The sequence below is a fragment of the Oncorhynchus mykiss genome, chromosome 17, assembly GCF_013265735.2.
Source record: "Oncorhynchus mykiss isolate Arlee chromosome 17, USDA_OmykA_1.1, whole genome shotgun sequence".
Taxonomy (NCBI): domain Eukaryota; kingdom Metazoa; phylum Chordata; class Actinopteri; order Salmoniformes; family Salmonidae; genus Oncorhynchus; species Oncorhynchus mykiss.
In genome coordinates, this window is record NC_048581.1 from 49,024,984 (window position 1) to 49,041,039 (window position 16,056).

At 40.1% G+C, this 16,056-nt stretch overlaps 1 protein-coding gene and 1 long non-coding RNA gene across 4 annotated transcripts in view; both read left to right on the forward strand.

Annotated features, from left to right (window-relative positions):
• LOC110494028 (cell wall integrity and stress response component 1) overlaps positions 1–16,056 on the forward strand; it is a 110,410-nt gene that overhangs the window by 14,976 nt on the left and 79,378 nt on the right. Inside the window, exons 4-10 of one of the 3 annotated variants that reach the window (XM_036950021.1) lie at positions 1,271–1,339; positions 1,549–1,596; positions 1,812–1,856; positions 1,942–1,995; positions 2,495–2,548; positions 2,782–2,829; positions 3,151–3,342. In XM_036950021.1, the coding sequence (XP_036805916.1) occupies positions 1,271–1,339; positions 1,549–1,596; positions 1,812–1,856; positions 1,942–1,995; positions 2,495–2,548; positions 2,782–2,829; positions 3,151–3,269 (437 nt within the window). In that variant the 3' untranslated portion in view covers positions 3,270–3,342. Of the gene's footprint in view, positions 1–1,270; positions 1,340–1,548; positions 1,597–1,811; positions 1,857–1,941; positions 1,996–2,494; positions 2,549–2,781; positions 2,830–3,150; positions 3,343–16,056 lie in introns of those variants that run through there. The other 2 variants (XM_036950022.1, XM_021568700.2) reach the window with 2 other exon arrangements.
• On the forward strand, positions 8,979–10,941 carry LOC118940474. The gene is made up of 3 exons (XR_005036997.1): positions 8,979–9,026; positions 9,319–9,359; positions 10,584–10,941. It is a non-coding gene; the product is annotated as an uncharacterized LOC118940474 (long non-coding RNA).

The window sequence follows — 16,056 nt, forward strand, 5'->3', positions numbered from 1 at the left end:
TGACAAGCACTTGATAATGCCTCGAATTCCACGGTGGCATCCTCTATGTGGCCGTAATGCACCCTAAAAAAATCCATGCCTTTTGCGCCCCGGAGTGCTGCGTTGCGCCCTTCTCCCTGAGTGTGCTGCCAATTGAAAGCTCTCTCACTCATACAGCTCTCTGTCACATGATAGGGTCTTTCTCACAGGCTACAAGTTAAGACAGACACAGAGACGCAACTGTGCACGTCCTTACCCAATTGCGAGGTGCCTATTGAAGGTATTGGGAGAACTGTCCACATTTATTTATCGTCAGCCAACAAGATATGTTGGCTTAACGAACAGAAAAAGCACTAGCCTGTGTCAATCTGCTATCCCCCATTGTACAAAAATCAACCTATTCCATTCTGTGCAAGAAATAGATATACCAAACATAGTCTGGGACAGGTGTACGATGCGATAGTGTTACGGTTTTCTTCGGTTGAAGGAGAGTCGGACCAAAATGCAGCGTGGTATTCTTGATACATATTTAATAAAGAAGAAAACACGAACAATACAAAAACAACCCATAAACCCATGTCACACCCTGGTCTGACCAAAATAATAAAGAAAACACAAAATACTAAGACCAGGGCGTGACAGATAGGTCCCAAATTAATACAACCGCTAGCATCCCAAAAAAATATTTTATGCAATGTGGCTGACGCAACAGATCAGAACGTTTAGCTTAAAATGTTGCTAAACTATTTGGCAATTTCTTCACATTATAAGAGCAGCAATGCGCACATGGTAGTAGGCTATACGTGCGATTGTTCCATTAGCGGAAAACACTATTATCAAAAATGACCGCTTGTAAATGTAAAAAAAAAATTGACCTCTTGTAAGTAAGCATTTCAAGTTAAGTTCTACACCTGTTGTATTTGGCGCATGTGACAAATAAAGCCAGTGTAGCGGTAACACGGTCACCGCAACAGCCCTACTGCTGCTGTTATTCCATTGCAGAGCTTGTTACAGCAGTAAGAAATTCCCTGGTTCTGCTTTGCCCCTCATCATCACAGTGAGTCCTACAACAGGTGTATTGGTCCTCTAAGGGACCGTCTTTGCAAATACAGTTTCCAACTGTACATTCAGTCAAAGATCTGGGTGTCAACTATAATGTGCCACATTATGCTTTGTAAACATGCCATATTTCTGTTGACTGAGTTGTGTTGTTTTCTAACTAAATGATGAATACCATAATTCTTGTGTAATCAGATACACAATTAACTTGTATTGTAATGCTTCCCAGCAGGTTCAACTGTTAGTTCTACTTGGACCCCAAACACCCCAGCGAGACCAACTACCAATAGTCCCACTAAATGTAACTTAGTTTGCAGTTAAACATTTTCTGTTCTCATTAATTCACTAAAGCTCCAACCGGTTTACTAGAATACCTATTCATAGCTGCTTGTAATTTCAGTCCAGATTTGTTTACTTTTAGTCCATCTGATTTGTAGGTAATGTGTAATATACTTCTCTTTGTCTGCTTAATTATTGACTTTCTGGTGTAATGAGTTCTCTTCTCACCAGGTTTGACCTCTCGTTTGACCCCCAGTACAGCACTGAATCCATCATCAGGTGCGTTAGTCATCTTTACCTAGTTAGCAGATAGAACCGAAACAAATAGAAATGCTTTATGTTCCTCGGGTTTTTGTACGTTTTTTTTTGTTCGAAATTTGCCTGATTATAAAAAAAGAGGTTGATACTTTACTAATTAAATCAACCCATTTAGATACATTTAGATACATTTAGGTAATACGTTTTGTGTAATTAGAATGACTTCCTTTCACAAGGTTCGACTGTTAGTTCTACTTTGACCACTGACACTCCAAGTAAAGGTAAGTATATTCACTACATTTTAGTCTGTGATAAATTGTGTTGTAGTTGTCGATAAAGGGTATCTCTCTTCCATGTGCACATAAGGTCAAAGCTCCACAGACATTGTTGTGAATTCAAACAGTCAAGAAAGCGTTCCAGGTATGTGTCCTTCTCTAGCTGCCTTACCTGTCTATTTTACACAACTGAGACATGCAACCTCACAATTTAATGCCACATTTTCTGAGATCAAATGAAGAGATGTATTATTGACCCTGGGGATTTTTTAAACTTTATTTAACTAGGCAAGTCAGTTAAGAACAAATTCTTATTTTCAATGACGGCCTAGGAACAGTGGGTTAACTGCCTTGTTCAGGGGCAGAACGACAGATGTGTGTGTACCTTGTTAGCTCGGGGATTTGATCTTGCAACCTTTCAGTTACTGGCCCAATGCTCTAACCACTAGGCTTCTGGAGTGGGCGTTCAAATACTTTTTCCAATTGTACATTCAGGAAAGGGTCTAGATTTTAACAATAATGTGCCATATAATGAAAATCTGAACATTTAATCTCTCTACTGACTAATTTCTGATGTTATCTGACATAAATAATGAATAGCTTTATACTTGTGTAATCAGATATACAATCACTTCTCTCAGCAGATTTGACTGTTACTTCTACTTTGATTACTGGCATCACAGTGAGACCAAATACCAGTAAGTAGGCCCCAAGTTTAGTTTAGTAACTAGAATATTTTTGTTCACATTAATTCAGTAAACCTCCAACTGGTTTACAAGAAAAATAGACCTATTCATAGCTGCTTGTCCTTTTAGTCTGTAGGTAATGTATTGGATGCTTTTAACTTTCTTCTTAAAATGACCATAGTAGATATGAAACAAATTTGATTAATACATTTGTTTTTATGTAATATGAGTTCTCTTCTCACCAGGTTTGACCTCTCCTTTGACCCCCAGCACAGCAGTGAATCCTACATCAGGTGTGCTAGTCATCTTTACCTAGTTAGCAGATAGAACCGAAACAAATAGAATAGTTTCATCTTACCCAGGTTTTCTTACTCACAAACTTCCCCTGATTTAAAAAAAAAGAGGTTGATATTTCATTCATTAAATCAACCCATTTAGATAAAAAAAAAATGGTATAATCAGATCCAATGACTTTACTTTGCACCAGGTTTGCCTACTAGTTCTACTTTCACAACTGACACCCCAAACAGCCCTAATGATTTTAGTTTAGTGGCGTAATAAGTTGTGTTGTGTGTTAACTGTTATTAAACAGTCTCTCTCTTGCATGTGCCCAGGAGGGCAAAGCTCCACAGAAAGCGTTCTGGGTAAGCATCCATCTCTAGCTGACTACCTGTCTTTTCCTACACAAATCAAACAACTGAAACATACAACATCACAATTAACATTTTTATAAACTCTTGAGATGTGGTATTGACCCTGGGAACACAAGCTAATGACCTTCCCAATGTCACCAAACAGCAATTATGTCAGGCAGCAGTGGGTGTGGCTTCTGGGGGGGGCATTCAAATACTGATTCCAATTGTACATGCAGTCAAGGTTTTAACAAATTATAAAATAGTGAACATGTCATATTTCTACAGAATCAGTTGTGTTCTACTGACTCAGAAATAAGGAATACATTTTGTCTTGTGTAATCAGATACAGAATTAACTTTTATTACTTTCCAGCAGGTTTGACTGTTACTTCTACTTTGACCCCTGGTATCACAGTGACAACAACTTGCAAGTATCGCTTAGCTTGCGACTTCATTTTTATTCACTCGAATTCACCGAAGCTCCAACTAGTTTACTCATAAACCTATTTATCGCTGCTTGTACTTTCCCTCTAAACTGTTGTACTTTTCTTAGATATGAAACATATTTTTTCATCTCCTGCATCAGGTGTGTCGGTCAACTTTAGCTAGCAAAACTGAAACAAATACAATACCTTTATCTTACCCAGGTTTTTGTATTTAAACTTCTTTTATCACACATTTGCACACAGGAGGTCAAAGCTCCAAAGACAGCGTTGTGAATTCAAAGTGTAAAAAAAATTGTTTTGGATAAGTATCCTTACTTAGTAATCCCACAACAAAAATGAACGTGTGTGTTCCTACTAGCGCTGACTTTGCTGATAACTACTTTGTTGGGGGAACTTGATATGATTGTGATATGTTGTTGTCTCACCTAGTTATCTTAAGATGAATTAACTGATGAAAGTCACTCTGGATAAGAGCGTCTGCCGAATGACTTAAATGTAAATGTCAAATGTTTAGCTGACTAGCTGTCTTTTCTCACACATATGAAAACAGAAACATTTTCTAAGACTGACAATAATATGGTTTACAAATTAAGTATTTACTTTGGGATTTAGAGCTAATGATCTCTCCTGATGACATCATGTCACCAAACAGCTGTGCAATCATGGCAGGCAGCAGTGGGTGTGGCTTCTGGAGTGGGTGTGTTCCTGATGGGATTGACAGCTATCTGTCTCTGCTGGAGGACCAGTGAGTACTTCTGATTCTGTATATCAAACATTTTCCTTTGTCATGTAAGTGAGTAAGTGCCTTTGACATGGTCATTTGGTGATATTGTATAGGTTATGCTATATTCAATATAATATGGTCCAATTTGTTTTTCAGAGAAACATTCTCAGAGGTAAGAATTCTCCTTGTGTATATGATACAGATTCTATCTCAACCTTTAGTTCTCTATGGTCCATGATGAGATGTTCTTACCACAACCTTCTTATATACTTTTATGTTGTACAGACCTACATCCAGACAGGATGATCACAGCCAATGTATGTTCCAAACAAAATACATCAAACACTGCACATACTACTAACACAACACATGCATGTCCAAACACGTATCCTAATTTAATTTTCATGTTGTTTCTGTTGTAGGTGATTTGGTGATGGGAGCTATGAGCAGTGCAGGCATGTTGGATTCAAAGGATGCTGGGATCTATTCTCTCATCACCTCTGTACCGTCCACGTTTTTGCCCTCAGGTGAGTTTGTAACATAATGTCTTCTGTCCTTGTCTTCCCCACCTGGCACGTGAATATTGGACCCTCAACACAATAACACTTTGTCACTCAAAGTCAACTCATGAAATAAGGTGTTAGCCAAAGCATCTTGAAAGCGTGAGAACAGAGCTGTAAATCTACAGAGTGGTTTGAGACAGGAAGAGAAGTGTGAAGTGACATTAAGCACAGCAAATTAACACGCACAACCACAACCACAACCACACACACACACACACACTAACTCAGTCTCCCTCTGTGTTGTACAGGCCCTGTTGAAGAGAATGGACAGTCATCTGAAAAAGACAATGTAAGTTCAGAATCACCCACTGTGTTTGGTGATTGTGAACGACTCTCAGTTTCAGATTGATGTTACATCCACTTAGTATACACAGTTACATTTACAGTACTGCATATTCAAGGGACTGAAGTTAAACTGCCTGTTTCTTTTCTCTAGTCTGATACGTACCACGTATACAGTTCAATCCCTGACCGACCAGCAACATCAGCCCAGCCGGATGGGTTGTACAGTCTTCTGCAAGCACACTGAAACTACACCACTGGCTCTCTGTAGCTATTTCTCACAGAAATACTCTTTCTTGCAGGATGACCTTTATGTATCAAACATCATGTTACTGTAAATAAGTATATAATACATCTGCTGCAGTACCGTTTCTATTTATAAGCAACATAAGTGGCTGCCATCCCATAGCAAAATGTGTAGAACTGCAGGAAATAAGCTTTAAAACTGAATTTCTTCCTACCCCAAGGCATAATGTGTACAAATGCGGGAAATTAGCTTTATAACTGCAAAGTTCACTCCGCCCCATGGCAAAATTAGTAGAATTTCAGGACATTAACTTTAAAGCTGCACATTTTTCACTAAAATGTTTTTCTTTAGAACTTTAGAAGCCTAAATACACTATAAATGTCAATTTCCTGCTGTACAGGACAATTCTCATAAAAAAAGAGTGATCAAATTAAGATCCTACATCTGTACAATGTTTCAAAACACACCATAGCCCAACAGTAAAGATGGTGGATCAGGCTATGGGGATGGCTTATTTTGTTTAGAAAAGTGGTGGGTCCGCCCTCACCTCCTAATCCCTCTTCTATAAGATTCTTGATATACAGTAAATACAAAATCCTACACTTTTTTACTCTGTTCGAAATGCTCTCTTCTGTAAAACAAAAAAGCATGCAAAATACATTGAATTCAACCATTCCCTCGTCTTTGTTAGTATTTCACATTATTTGATTTTGATCTTGATTATTCAAGATAATGCAAAAAATATGTACTGTTATCAATGTCATCGTTTTCAGGCCGTTGGTGAAGATCAAGGTGCTATTTTCCCTAAATGTTTTTTTCAGTCCATGTCATCTTAACCAAACCTCTTTTGGTCGGTTTCCCAGAGACAGTTTATGCTTAGTTCTGGACTAAAAAGCATGTTCAAAGTTACATATTTTTACTCCAGTGGTAAACTTAATCTGGGTCTGGGAAACCAACCATTGGTGTTATGGACTACAGGTAGTCAAGGACATTGATAATTTTGCATGCAGATTCTCTGTATTGTGGTTAGTTCTACTGTGAGGGGGCAAAGATGACTACATTCTCCTGCAGCAGTCACAGACAGTCTGCAGATCACATACCAACCAGTACATGTATGCTGTCACGTATCCACACCTACAAACAGGTGCACGAGTGCACAATATACACAAACCACAGCAGGGTGGAAAGGATGACATCTTGTCCTTCTGAAACTTCAGCCTATCACATTTGTGACTCGTTTCAGGAAACTAGGCATATGTCAGGCGTCACTACTTCACAGGAGAGGCATGGACTTAAAACAAAAAATCTAAATGCATTTTTTGGGCAGAAATGCCATCTGGAACATGTATGCCATCTGTAAATATGAATAAAATTGTTAAAATGATGAACCTAGTTGATTTAGCCACGGAAAAAGACAGGAACATTGTGAGATGGCGACCACAGATATGGCAGCTCTGCTTCTAGCTACTACGCAACTTGGCAGTTATTTCTTACATTATTACCCCAGGAAATGTTTTGTGTTATTACATACAGAACTATTCGATATCAGAGCGGCGGTAACTCACCAGCAAAATTACCGGGAATACAACTTTCTCAAATTGGATCCTGTGTTCGTACCCCCCGGGTCAATTGAACTGTTTTCAGAGGCTGATCCAAAACAATGCCATTGGAGAAGAGGTATTCGGGGGGGACTTCTAGTTCAACTCAGGTGGCGTGCACACCATCCACCGCTTCCGAGTATATTACTCGCTAATGTTCAGTCTCTGGATAATAAAGTAGATGACCTCAGGGCAAGAATCTTCTTCCAAAGAGACATCAGGGATTGTAACATACTCTGTTTCGTGTAAACATGAATCTCTCGGGATATACTGTCCATACAGACAGCTGGGCTCTCAATATGTCTTGCTTCAAGATGTCAACCATTGTTCTGAGACCCAAGAAGGCAAAAGTAACTGAAATAAATTACTCTCGCCCCGTAGCACTCACTTCTGTCATCATGAAGTGCTTGGAGAGGCTAGGTGATCATGTCACCTCTACCTTATCTGACACCCTAGACCCACTTAAATTTGCCCTATTCCATCTGGACAAGAGAAATGCCTATGTAAGAATGCATTTCATTGACTATAGCTCAGAATTCAACACCATAGTACCCTCCAAGCTCATCATTAAGCAACTGGGTCCTGGACTTCCTGACGGGCCGCCCCGAGGTGGTGAAGGTAGGAAACATCACCTCCACTTCGCTGCTCCTCAACATAGGGGCCCCACTAGGGTACGTGTTCAGCCCCCTCCCTGTTCACTCATTACTGGTTGGCCACTCACAAATCCAACTCAATTATCAAGTTTGCAGACGACACAATAGTAGTAGGACTAATTACCAAAAATGACGAAACCCTGGGAGTGTGGTGCCAGAAAAATAACCTCTCACTCAATGTCGACAAAACAAAGGAGCTGATCGTGGACTTCAGGAAACAGCAGAGGGAGTATGCCCCTTTTCACTTTGACGGGACCGCAGTGGAGCAGCTGGAAAGCTTCAAGTTCCTCAGCATCACTGACAATCTGAAATGGTCAAACCACACATACAGTGTGGTGAAGAAGGCGCAATAGCACCTCTAAGAAATTTGTCTTGGCACCTAAAACCCTCAAACTTTTACAGATGCACAATTGAGAGCATCCTGTCGGGCTATATCACAACCTGGTACTGAAACTGCACCGCACGTAACCGCAGGGCTCTCCAGAGGGTGGTGTGGTCTACCCAACGCATCACTGGTTGCAAACTACCTGCCCTCCAGGGCACCTACAGTACTCAATGTCACAGGAAGGCCAAAAATATCATCAAGGTCAACAACCTCCTGAGCCACTGCCTGTTCACCACGCTATCATCCAGAAGGCAAGGTCAGTACAGGTGCTTCAAAGGTGGGACCGAGAGACTGAAAAACAGCTTCTATCTCAAGGCCATCAGACTGTTAAATAGCCCTCACTAAGCGCCTTCCACCCGGTTACGTAACCCTCCACCTTACTGTCACGACTTCCGCCGAAGTCGGTCCCTCTTCTTGTTCGGGCGGCGTTCAGTGGCCGACAATCACTGGCCTTCTAGCCACAGCTGATCCACTTTTCATTTTCCATTTGTTTTGTCTTAGTCTTACACACCTGATTTCACTCGCCCAATTACCTGTTTATTATTTAACACTCTGTTCCCCATGTTTGTTTGTTGTATTGTGGTCCGTATTGTGGGCTTGGTAATTCTCTTGTAGTTTGATGACTTTGAGTAAAGTTACTTTTATTTACTCATCTCTGCTGTCCTGCGCCTGACCTCCTCTGCAGCAGCTACACACAGACCCTTAAAAAATCACCCACCTGAAGAATGGAGTCAGCAGGTGCAGGCACCCTCCCAGGTGCAGTGGAGGAGCGCGTTCAGCAGCATGTGACCATGTTGCAACGTCTGGGCACAGCCATGGATCGCGTGCTGCAAACGATGGATCGTTGGGAGAGAGAGGTTTTCTAGCGCCTCCACCAGTCCCACTACAACAGGTCCCACTGTCTACCCTGGGATCTATTCTCTCATCACCTCTGTACCGTCCACGTTTTTGCCCTCAGGTGAGTTTGTAACATAATGTCTTCTGTCCTTGTCTTCCCCACCTGGCACGTGAATATTGGACCCTCAACACAATAACACTTTGTCACTCAATGTCAACTCATGAAATAAGGTGTTAGCCACAGCATCTTGAAAGCGTGAGAACAGAGCTGTAAGTCTACAGAGTGGTTTGAGACAGGAAGAGAAGTGTGAAGTGACATTAAGCACAGCAAATTAACGCGCACAACCACAACCACAACCACACACACACACACACACACACACACTAACTCAGTCTCCCTCTGTGTTGTACAGGCCCTGTTGAAGAGAATGGACAGTCATCTGAAAAAGACAATGTAAGTTCAGAATCACCCACTGTGTATCTTGGTCACTGGCAACTGGACAGTGCAGAGTATCTTTTGAGTCCACAAAACCCCCAGATTACTCTCCTCTGACTCGGCCCTGCTGACGCCGCCAAGGTGCCTTCCTTACAAAGGAATTCACGCTCAGAGTATACGTAACAGGCATAATTAAAAAACTCGACTTCAAATCTGTGTGTGGTTCGCTCACCTTTTTCTTTAAAAAAAACTCAGTTCGAGATGTGGTATCCACTCGGCTCGCTTCCTCTTAGATCAAAGGTTGGTCCATCTGCTTCGTTCCCGAAGTGTGGTTCTCCCTGAGATCCCAAGTTTAGGGGATCCCTCGTGCACGATTTATTTACCTAGATCGTAGGAACGGTCACCGAGTGAAGATTCACATCCCATCCCCGTCGCCAAATGTCGTGGAAATTTCCTCTATTTACCAAATCATGAGCGCAAACCACACACGAGTCAGAGTTATGCTTAATCTTCACCTTTAATAATAATTAAGCTTTTGCAATAGCATTTTGACTTTCAACAGTTCAGTATCTCTAATGAAAAGTTGAGAGTCCCCAACATAATGGCAAATGGGTTCCTTTATAGCAAAGATCCACCCCCTCTCAAGACGACATGACAAAACACAGGTCTTAGGAACTTACACAAAGAAAATACTTTACTTCAGAGGAGTATCCCCAAAGAAGACAGAGTTGGCTATAAATTATCGTTCAGTTTGGTCTCCTAAACAAAGCTCTTATCTCGTCCTTGGTACAAAATGGTACCAAGACATTACCCCCACCCTATGATATATATCAAATTGTCATTTAGATAGAATAAATTCTAAATACAACCAATCCTGGACAAACTCACGGAGAGGAGAGTGGGGCTATAGGTCAAAAGATATGTTTACACATGATGACCCCTTGACCTCTCCCCTCTCTGCGGCCCATGCAACTTAGTCTTGACATAGAACAGATACTGCAAACCCTGCCACAGTATTATACAAAAATAACATTCTTGATGAGAAGTAATTTACACACATTTGATGAATATAAAACATCTTACATATGTTACCAACAAATTCTGATTCTTCCACGACAATTTGGTGATTGTGAACGACTCTCAGTTTCAGATTGATGTTACATCCACTTAGTATACACATTTACATTTACAGTACTGCATATTCAAGGGACTGAAGTTAAACTGCCTGTTTCTTTTTTCTAGTCTGATACGTACCACGTATACAGTTCAATCCCTGACCGACCAGCAACATCAGCCCAGCCGGATGGGTTGTACAGTCTTCTGCAAGCACACTGAAACTACACCACTGGCTCTCTGTAGCTATTTCTCACAGAAATACTCTTTCTTGCAGGATAACCTTTATGTCTCAAACATCATGTTACTGTAAATAAGTATATAATACATCTGCTGCAGTACCGTTTCTATTTATAAGCAACATAAGTGGCTGCCATCCCATAGCAAAATGTGTAGAACTGCAGGAAATAAGCTTTAAAACTGAATTTCTTTCTACCCCAAGGCATAATGTGGGAAATTAGCTTTTTAACTGCAAAGTTCCCTCCGCCCCATGGCAAAATGAGTAGAATTTCAGGACATTAACTTTAAAGCTGCACATTTTTCACTAAATTTTTTTTCTTTAGAACTTTAGAAGCCTAAATACACTATAAATTTCAATTTCCTGCTGTACAGGAAAATTCTCATAAGAAAAAAGACAATGTAAGTTCAGAATCACCCATTAACTTTAAAGCAAAATGAGTAGAATTTCAGGACATTAACTTTAAAGCTGCACATTTTTCACTAAATTTTCTTTCTTTAGAACTTTAGAAGCCTAAATACACTATAAATGTCAATTTCCTGCTGTACAGGACAATTCTCATAAAAAAAGAGTGATCAAATTAAGATCCTACATCTGTACAATGTTTCGAAACACACCATAGCCCAACAGTAAAGATGGTGGATCAGGCTATGGGGATGGCTTATTTTGTTTAGAAAAGTGGTGGGTCCGCCCTCACCTCCTAATCCCTCTTCTATAAGATTCTTGATATACAGTAAATACAAAATCCTACACTTTTTTACTCTGTTCGAAACGCTCTCTTCTGTAAAACAAAAAAGCATGCAAAATACATTGAATTCAACCATTCCCTCGTCTTTCACATTATTTGATTTTGATCTTGATTATTCAAGATAATGCAAAAAATATGTACTGTTATCAATGTCATCGTTTTCAGGCCGTTGGTGAAGATCAAGGTGCTATTTTCCCTAAATGTTTTTTTCAGTCCATATAACTAACTACCTTGTCATCTTAACCAAACCTCTTTTGGTCGGTTTCCCAGAGACAGTTTATGCTTAGTTCTGCTTAGTTCTGGACTAAAAAGCATGTTCAATGGAAAAGTTACATATTTTTACTCATATTTTTACTCCAGTGGTAAACTTAATCTGGGTCTGGGAAACCAACCATTGGTGTTATGGACTACAGGTAGTCAAGGACATTGATAATTTTTCATCCAGATTCTCTGTATTGTGGTTAGTTCTACTGTGAGGGGGCAAAGATGACTACATTATCCTGCAGCAGTCACAGACAGTCTGCAGATCACATACCAACCAGTACATGTATGCTGTCACGTATCCACACCTACAAACAGGTGCACGAGTGCACAATATACACAAACCACAGCAGGGTGGAAAGGATGACATCTTGTCCTTCTGAAACTTCAGCCCATCACATTTGTGACTCGTTTCAGGAAACTAGGCATATGTCAGGCATCACTACTTCACAGGAGAGGCATGGACTTAAAAAAAAAATCTAAATGCATTTTTTGGGCAGAAATGCCATCTGGAACATGTATGCCATCTGTAAATATGAATAAAATTGTTAAAATGATGAACCTAGTTGATTTAGCCACGGAAAAAGACAGGAACATTGTGAGATGGCGACCACAGATATGGCAGCTCTGCTTCTAGCTACTAAGCAACTTGGCAGTTATTTCTTACATTATTACCCCAGGAAATGTTTTGTGTTATTACATACAGAACTATTCGATATCAGAGCGGTGGTAACTCACCAGCAAAGGGGTCTGTTTCTCAAACTAGACACACTAATGTACTTGTCTTCTTGCTCAGTTGTGCACCGGGGCCTCCCACTCCTCTTTCTATTCTGGTTAGAGCCAGTTTGCGCTGTTCTGTGAAAGGAGTAGTACACAGTGTTGTACGAGATCTTCAGATTAATGGAAATGTCTCGCATGTAATAGCCTTCATTTCTCAGAAGAAGAATAGACTGATGAGTTTCAGAAGAAAGTTGTTTGTTTCTGGTCATTTTGAGCCTGTAATCAAACCCACAAATGCTGATGCTCCAGATATTCAACTAGTCTAAAGCATTTACAACATTAACAATGTCTACAACCTATTTCTGATCAATTTTATGTTATTTTAAAGGACAAAAGTGTTTTTCTTTCAAAAACAAGGACATTTCTAAGTGACCACAAAATGTTGAATGGTTGCGTACATTGTAGCTTTTCTTGTGAAAATGGAACTTATACAATATAATATACAGAATGATATGCACAGATGTGTGTTCTACTTCTCAGTTCAGAAACCAGTCATTACTGCCAGTCATGAGGAGGATTTCATCATCATCTGTTTGATTTGACATCGTCATCTTTAACTATATTTCTTGAACTGCATAATTGGTTAAGGGCTTCGAAGTAAGCATTTCACGGAAAGGTCTACACCTGTTGTATTTGGCGCATGTGAAAATCAACATTTGACTTGATTTGATTCCTGGACCTGCTGGTAATGACACCACCTGTAACCTGTATGTTGGAGAGGTGAGTCAGCTATTATTGACAGAACAAATCTGGAAGAAAAAAACAAACCTCCCAAACAGTGGTTCTGTAGATTACTTGCAACTGAGAGTGATCTGATCAGTTGTCTACAGTCAGTGAGGCGTAAGGAGGTGAGCTGTGACTACAGATGAGTCATTATCTAAACAAATCTATCAGGGCTTCAGTTCTTCAGGATCTCACTTTGATTTTAGCACATTTTAGCACATTTTTAGTATTATTCATTCTGACCCACAAACTAAAAACCACATTTCAATCCCCAAAAGGTTTTAATATCTGGTGGGAGTTCACATTAGTGATCCAACAACTATACCCTTTCCAGTAGGTACTGTAGGCTCCACATTTGTTTTGTATCTTTAAAAAAAATGTACTTTATGGCACTGCTGTTATTTTATAGCAGAGCTTGTTACAACAGTAAGGAAGGCCCTGGTTCTACTTTGCCCCTCAGCATGACAGTGAGTCCTACAACAGGTGTATTGGTCCTCTATGGCAGTGTTTCCCAAACTTTTTATAGTCCCGTACGTCTTCAGACATTCAACCTCCAGCTGTGTACACCCTCTAGCACCAGGGTCAGCGCACTCTCAATTGTTGTTTTTTGCCACCATTGTAAGTGTCACGCCCTGACCATGGAGAACTGCTTATTCTCTATGTTGGTTGGGGCGTGACAGTGACTAGGGTGGGTTATCTAGGTGAATAATGATCTGTTGATCTTTTATGGTTCCCAATCAGAGGCAGCTGTTTATCATTGTCTCTGATTGGGGATCCTATTTAGGCAGCCATTTCCCCATTGTGCTTTGTGGGATCTTGACTATGGATAGTTGCCTGTTAGAACTGTTGTTAGCTTCACGTTTCGTTTGAGATTTATTGTTTTGTTTTGTTGTGAGGTTCACTTAGTAAATAAAATATTTGGAACCCAGATCACGCTGCACTTTGGTCCAGTTATTATAACGATCGTGACAGTAAGCCTGCCACACACACACACTACATGATACATAAGAATGAGTGTGCCACACACACACTATTATTAGACATAAGAATGAGTGTGAGTTCTTGTCACAAACTGGCTTGTGGAAGTGATGAAGAGCTTGTATGGACAAGGGCACAAGTAATAATAATAATCAATAATTTTGCTCTTTATTTAGCCATCTTACATATAAAACCTTATTTGTTCACAAACAATTGTGAATTACTCACCACAGGTTAATGAGAAGGGTGTGCTTGAAAGGATGTACATAACTCTGCAATGTTGGGTTGAATTGGAGAGAGTCTCAGTCTTAAATCATTTTCCACACACAGTCTGTGCCTGTATTCAGTTTCATGTTAGTGAAGGCCGAGAATCCACTCTCACATAGGTACATGGTGGCAAAGGGCCTCAGTGTCTTGTGTAAACATGGGCTTATTTCCCATGATGCTCCAGTCCTCATACATGAGTTACCTCTGCATCGTGACAGTGTGATGTTGTGTTTGAGAGTGGTGTGTGTCTCCTCACCTGTTGTGTCCCCCTAGTAGAGAGAGGCGGCATATTTTTGGGGTGTTACGCGTGTAAATCTGTGAGAAGTGTGTGTGTGTGTATGTGTGTGTGTGTGCATGCATACGTGTGTATGTGTACTGTAGGTGTGTGTGTGCGTGCATGTGTATGTGTAAGAGATAAAGAAATAGTGAGAAAGAATCAGAACACTGTTGCAGGAAACCTCCTGAGAGAAAGAGAGAGAATGTTCTGTTCAGCATGGATACTGTGTTTTAAAACCTACTGTAGGAGGCTGTGTCCACTGCCCCAGACGTTTGCTATTGTATGTGCTGTATCAGAATATTACTAATGAGTGTTGGCCAGCTTGTTTATATTCATTCAATAAAGGTGACTTTCTTTCAGACGTGTATGAGGGCTGGTCTCTATGTATATAGTACTGTATGTCCGGTTATAAACTACACATGAAGAACTGAGAACACATGCATACTTCACTATCTATCGTAGCTATGATACCTCTCCTACAGTATTATAACCACCTCTCGTCACCTAAGAAAACTAACCTGCTGGTTGGTTGACCATGCTGTACAAATGTGCATTCATGGTACTGTATATAAAACAATTACATGATCAGCCTGTGGAATGTAAGTCATTATGTACTGTGTGATTGAGTTATTATTGCTAATGAACAGTCTCCATTTTACTAATATACTAAATGTAAATGGACAACAGAAGGCAAAGACATTTGAAGGATGTTTTTTTTCTCTAGAATGAGTAAGATGCTCGTTTGACTTTTTGTCACTGCTAGATGCTGTTTGGTCTCTCCAAGCTCAAGGTTAGTGTGATAACATTGTTAACAGTGATTTAGTGAGATGTCCACACACTTTAGTTTTACAGTAGTTTTTCCATTTGAACTATTTTAGTTAACCCATTACATGAAATGTGATAACAATATTTTAGTCAGTCACTGTCATCTGTTTAGTAAAATGCTAGTCAACTTAATATGGAAATGTCATTCACTGTCTCTCTGTGGGTTCAATGATATTGATGAAGGGAACAGAAGTCTTAGACAATATTGGAGATTTAACACATTGATATAGTGTGAAAATGTATTTTCCTCTGATCTCACAGACCTTCCTCAGCCTAGTCTGACAGGGTGCCCTATAGTCATCAGAGAGAGACTCAGTTCAGCTGAGCTGTCAGACTCCTCCATCTGTCTCTTTAGATCAGTGTTTCTTCTCCATAGTGGGAAGAGTGAATTTACTCTAGCTTCACTCTGTAGTCATACACTCACAGGAGCTCAGCGCTCAGATGAACAGTTTCGCAAGTGATTACTACTGCTAATGTGAGTTAGCAAATGCGCTAATGCTAGTCA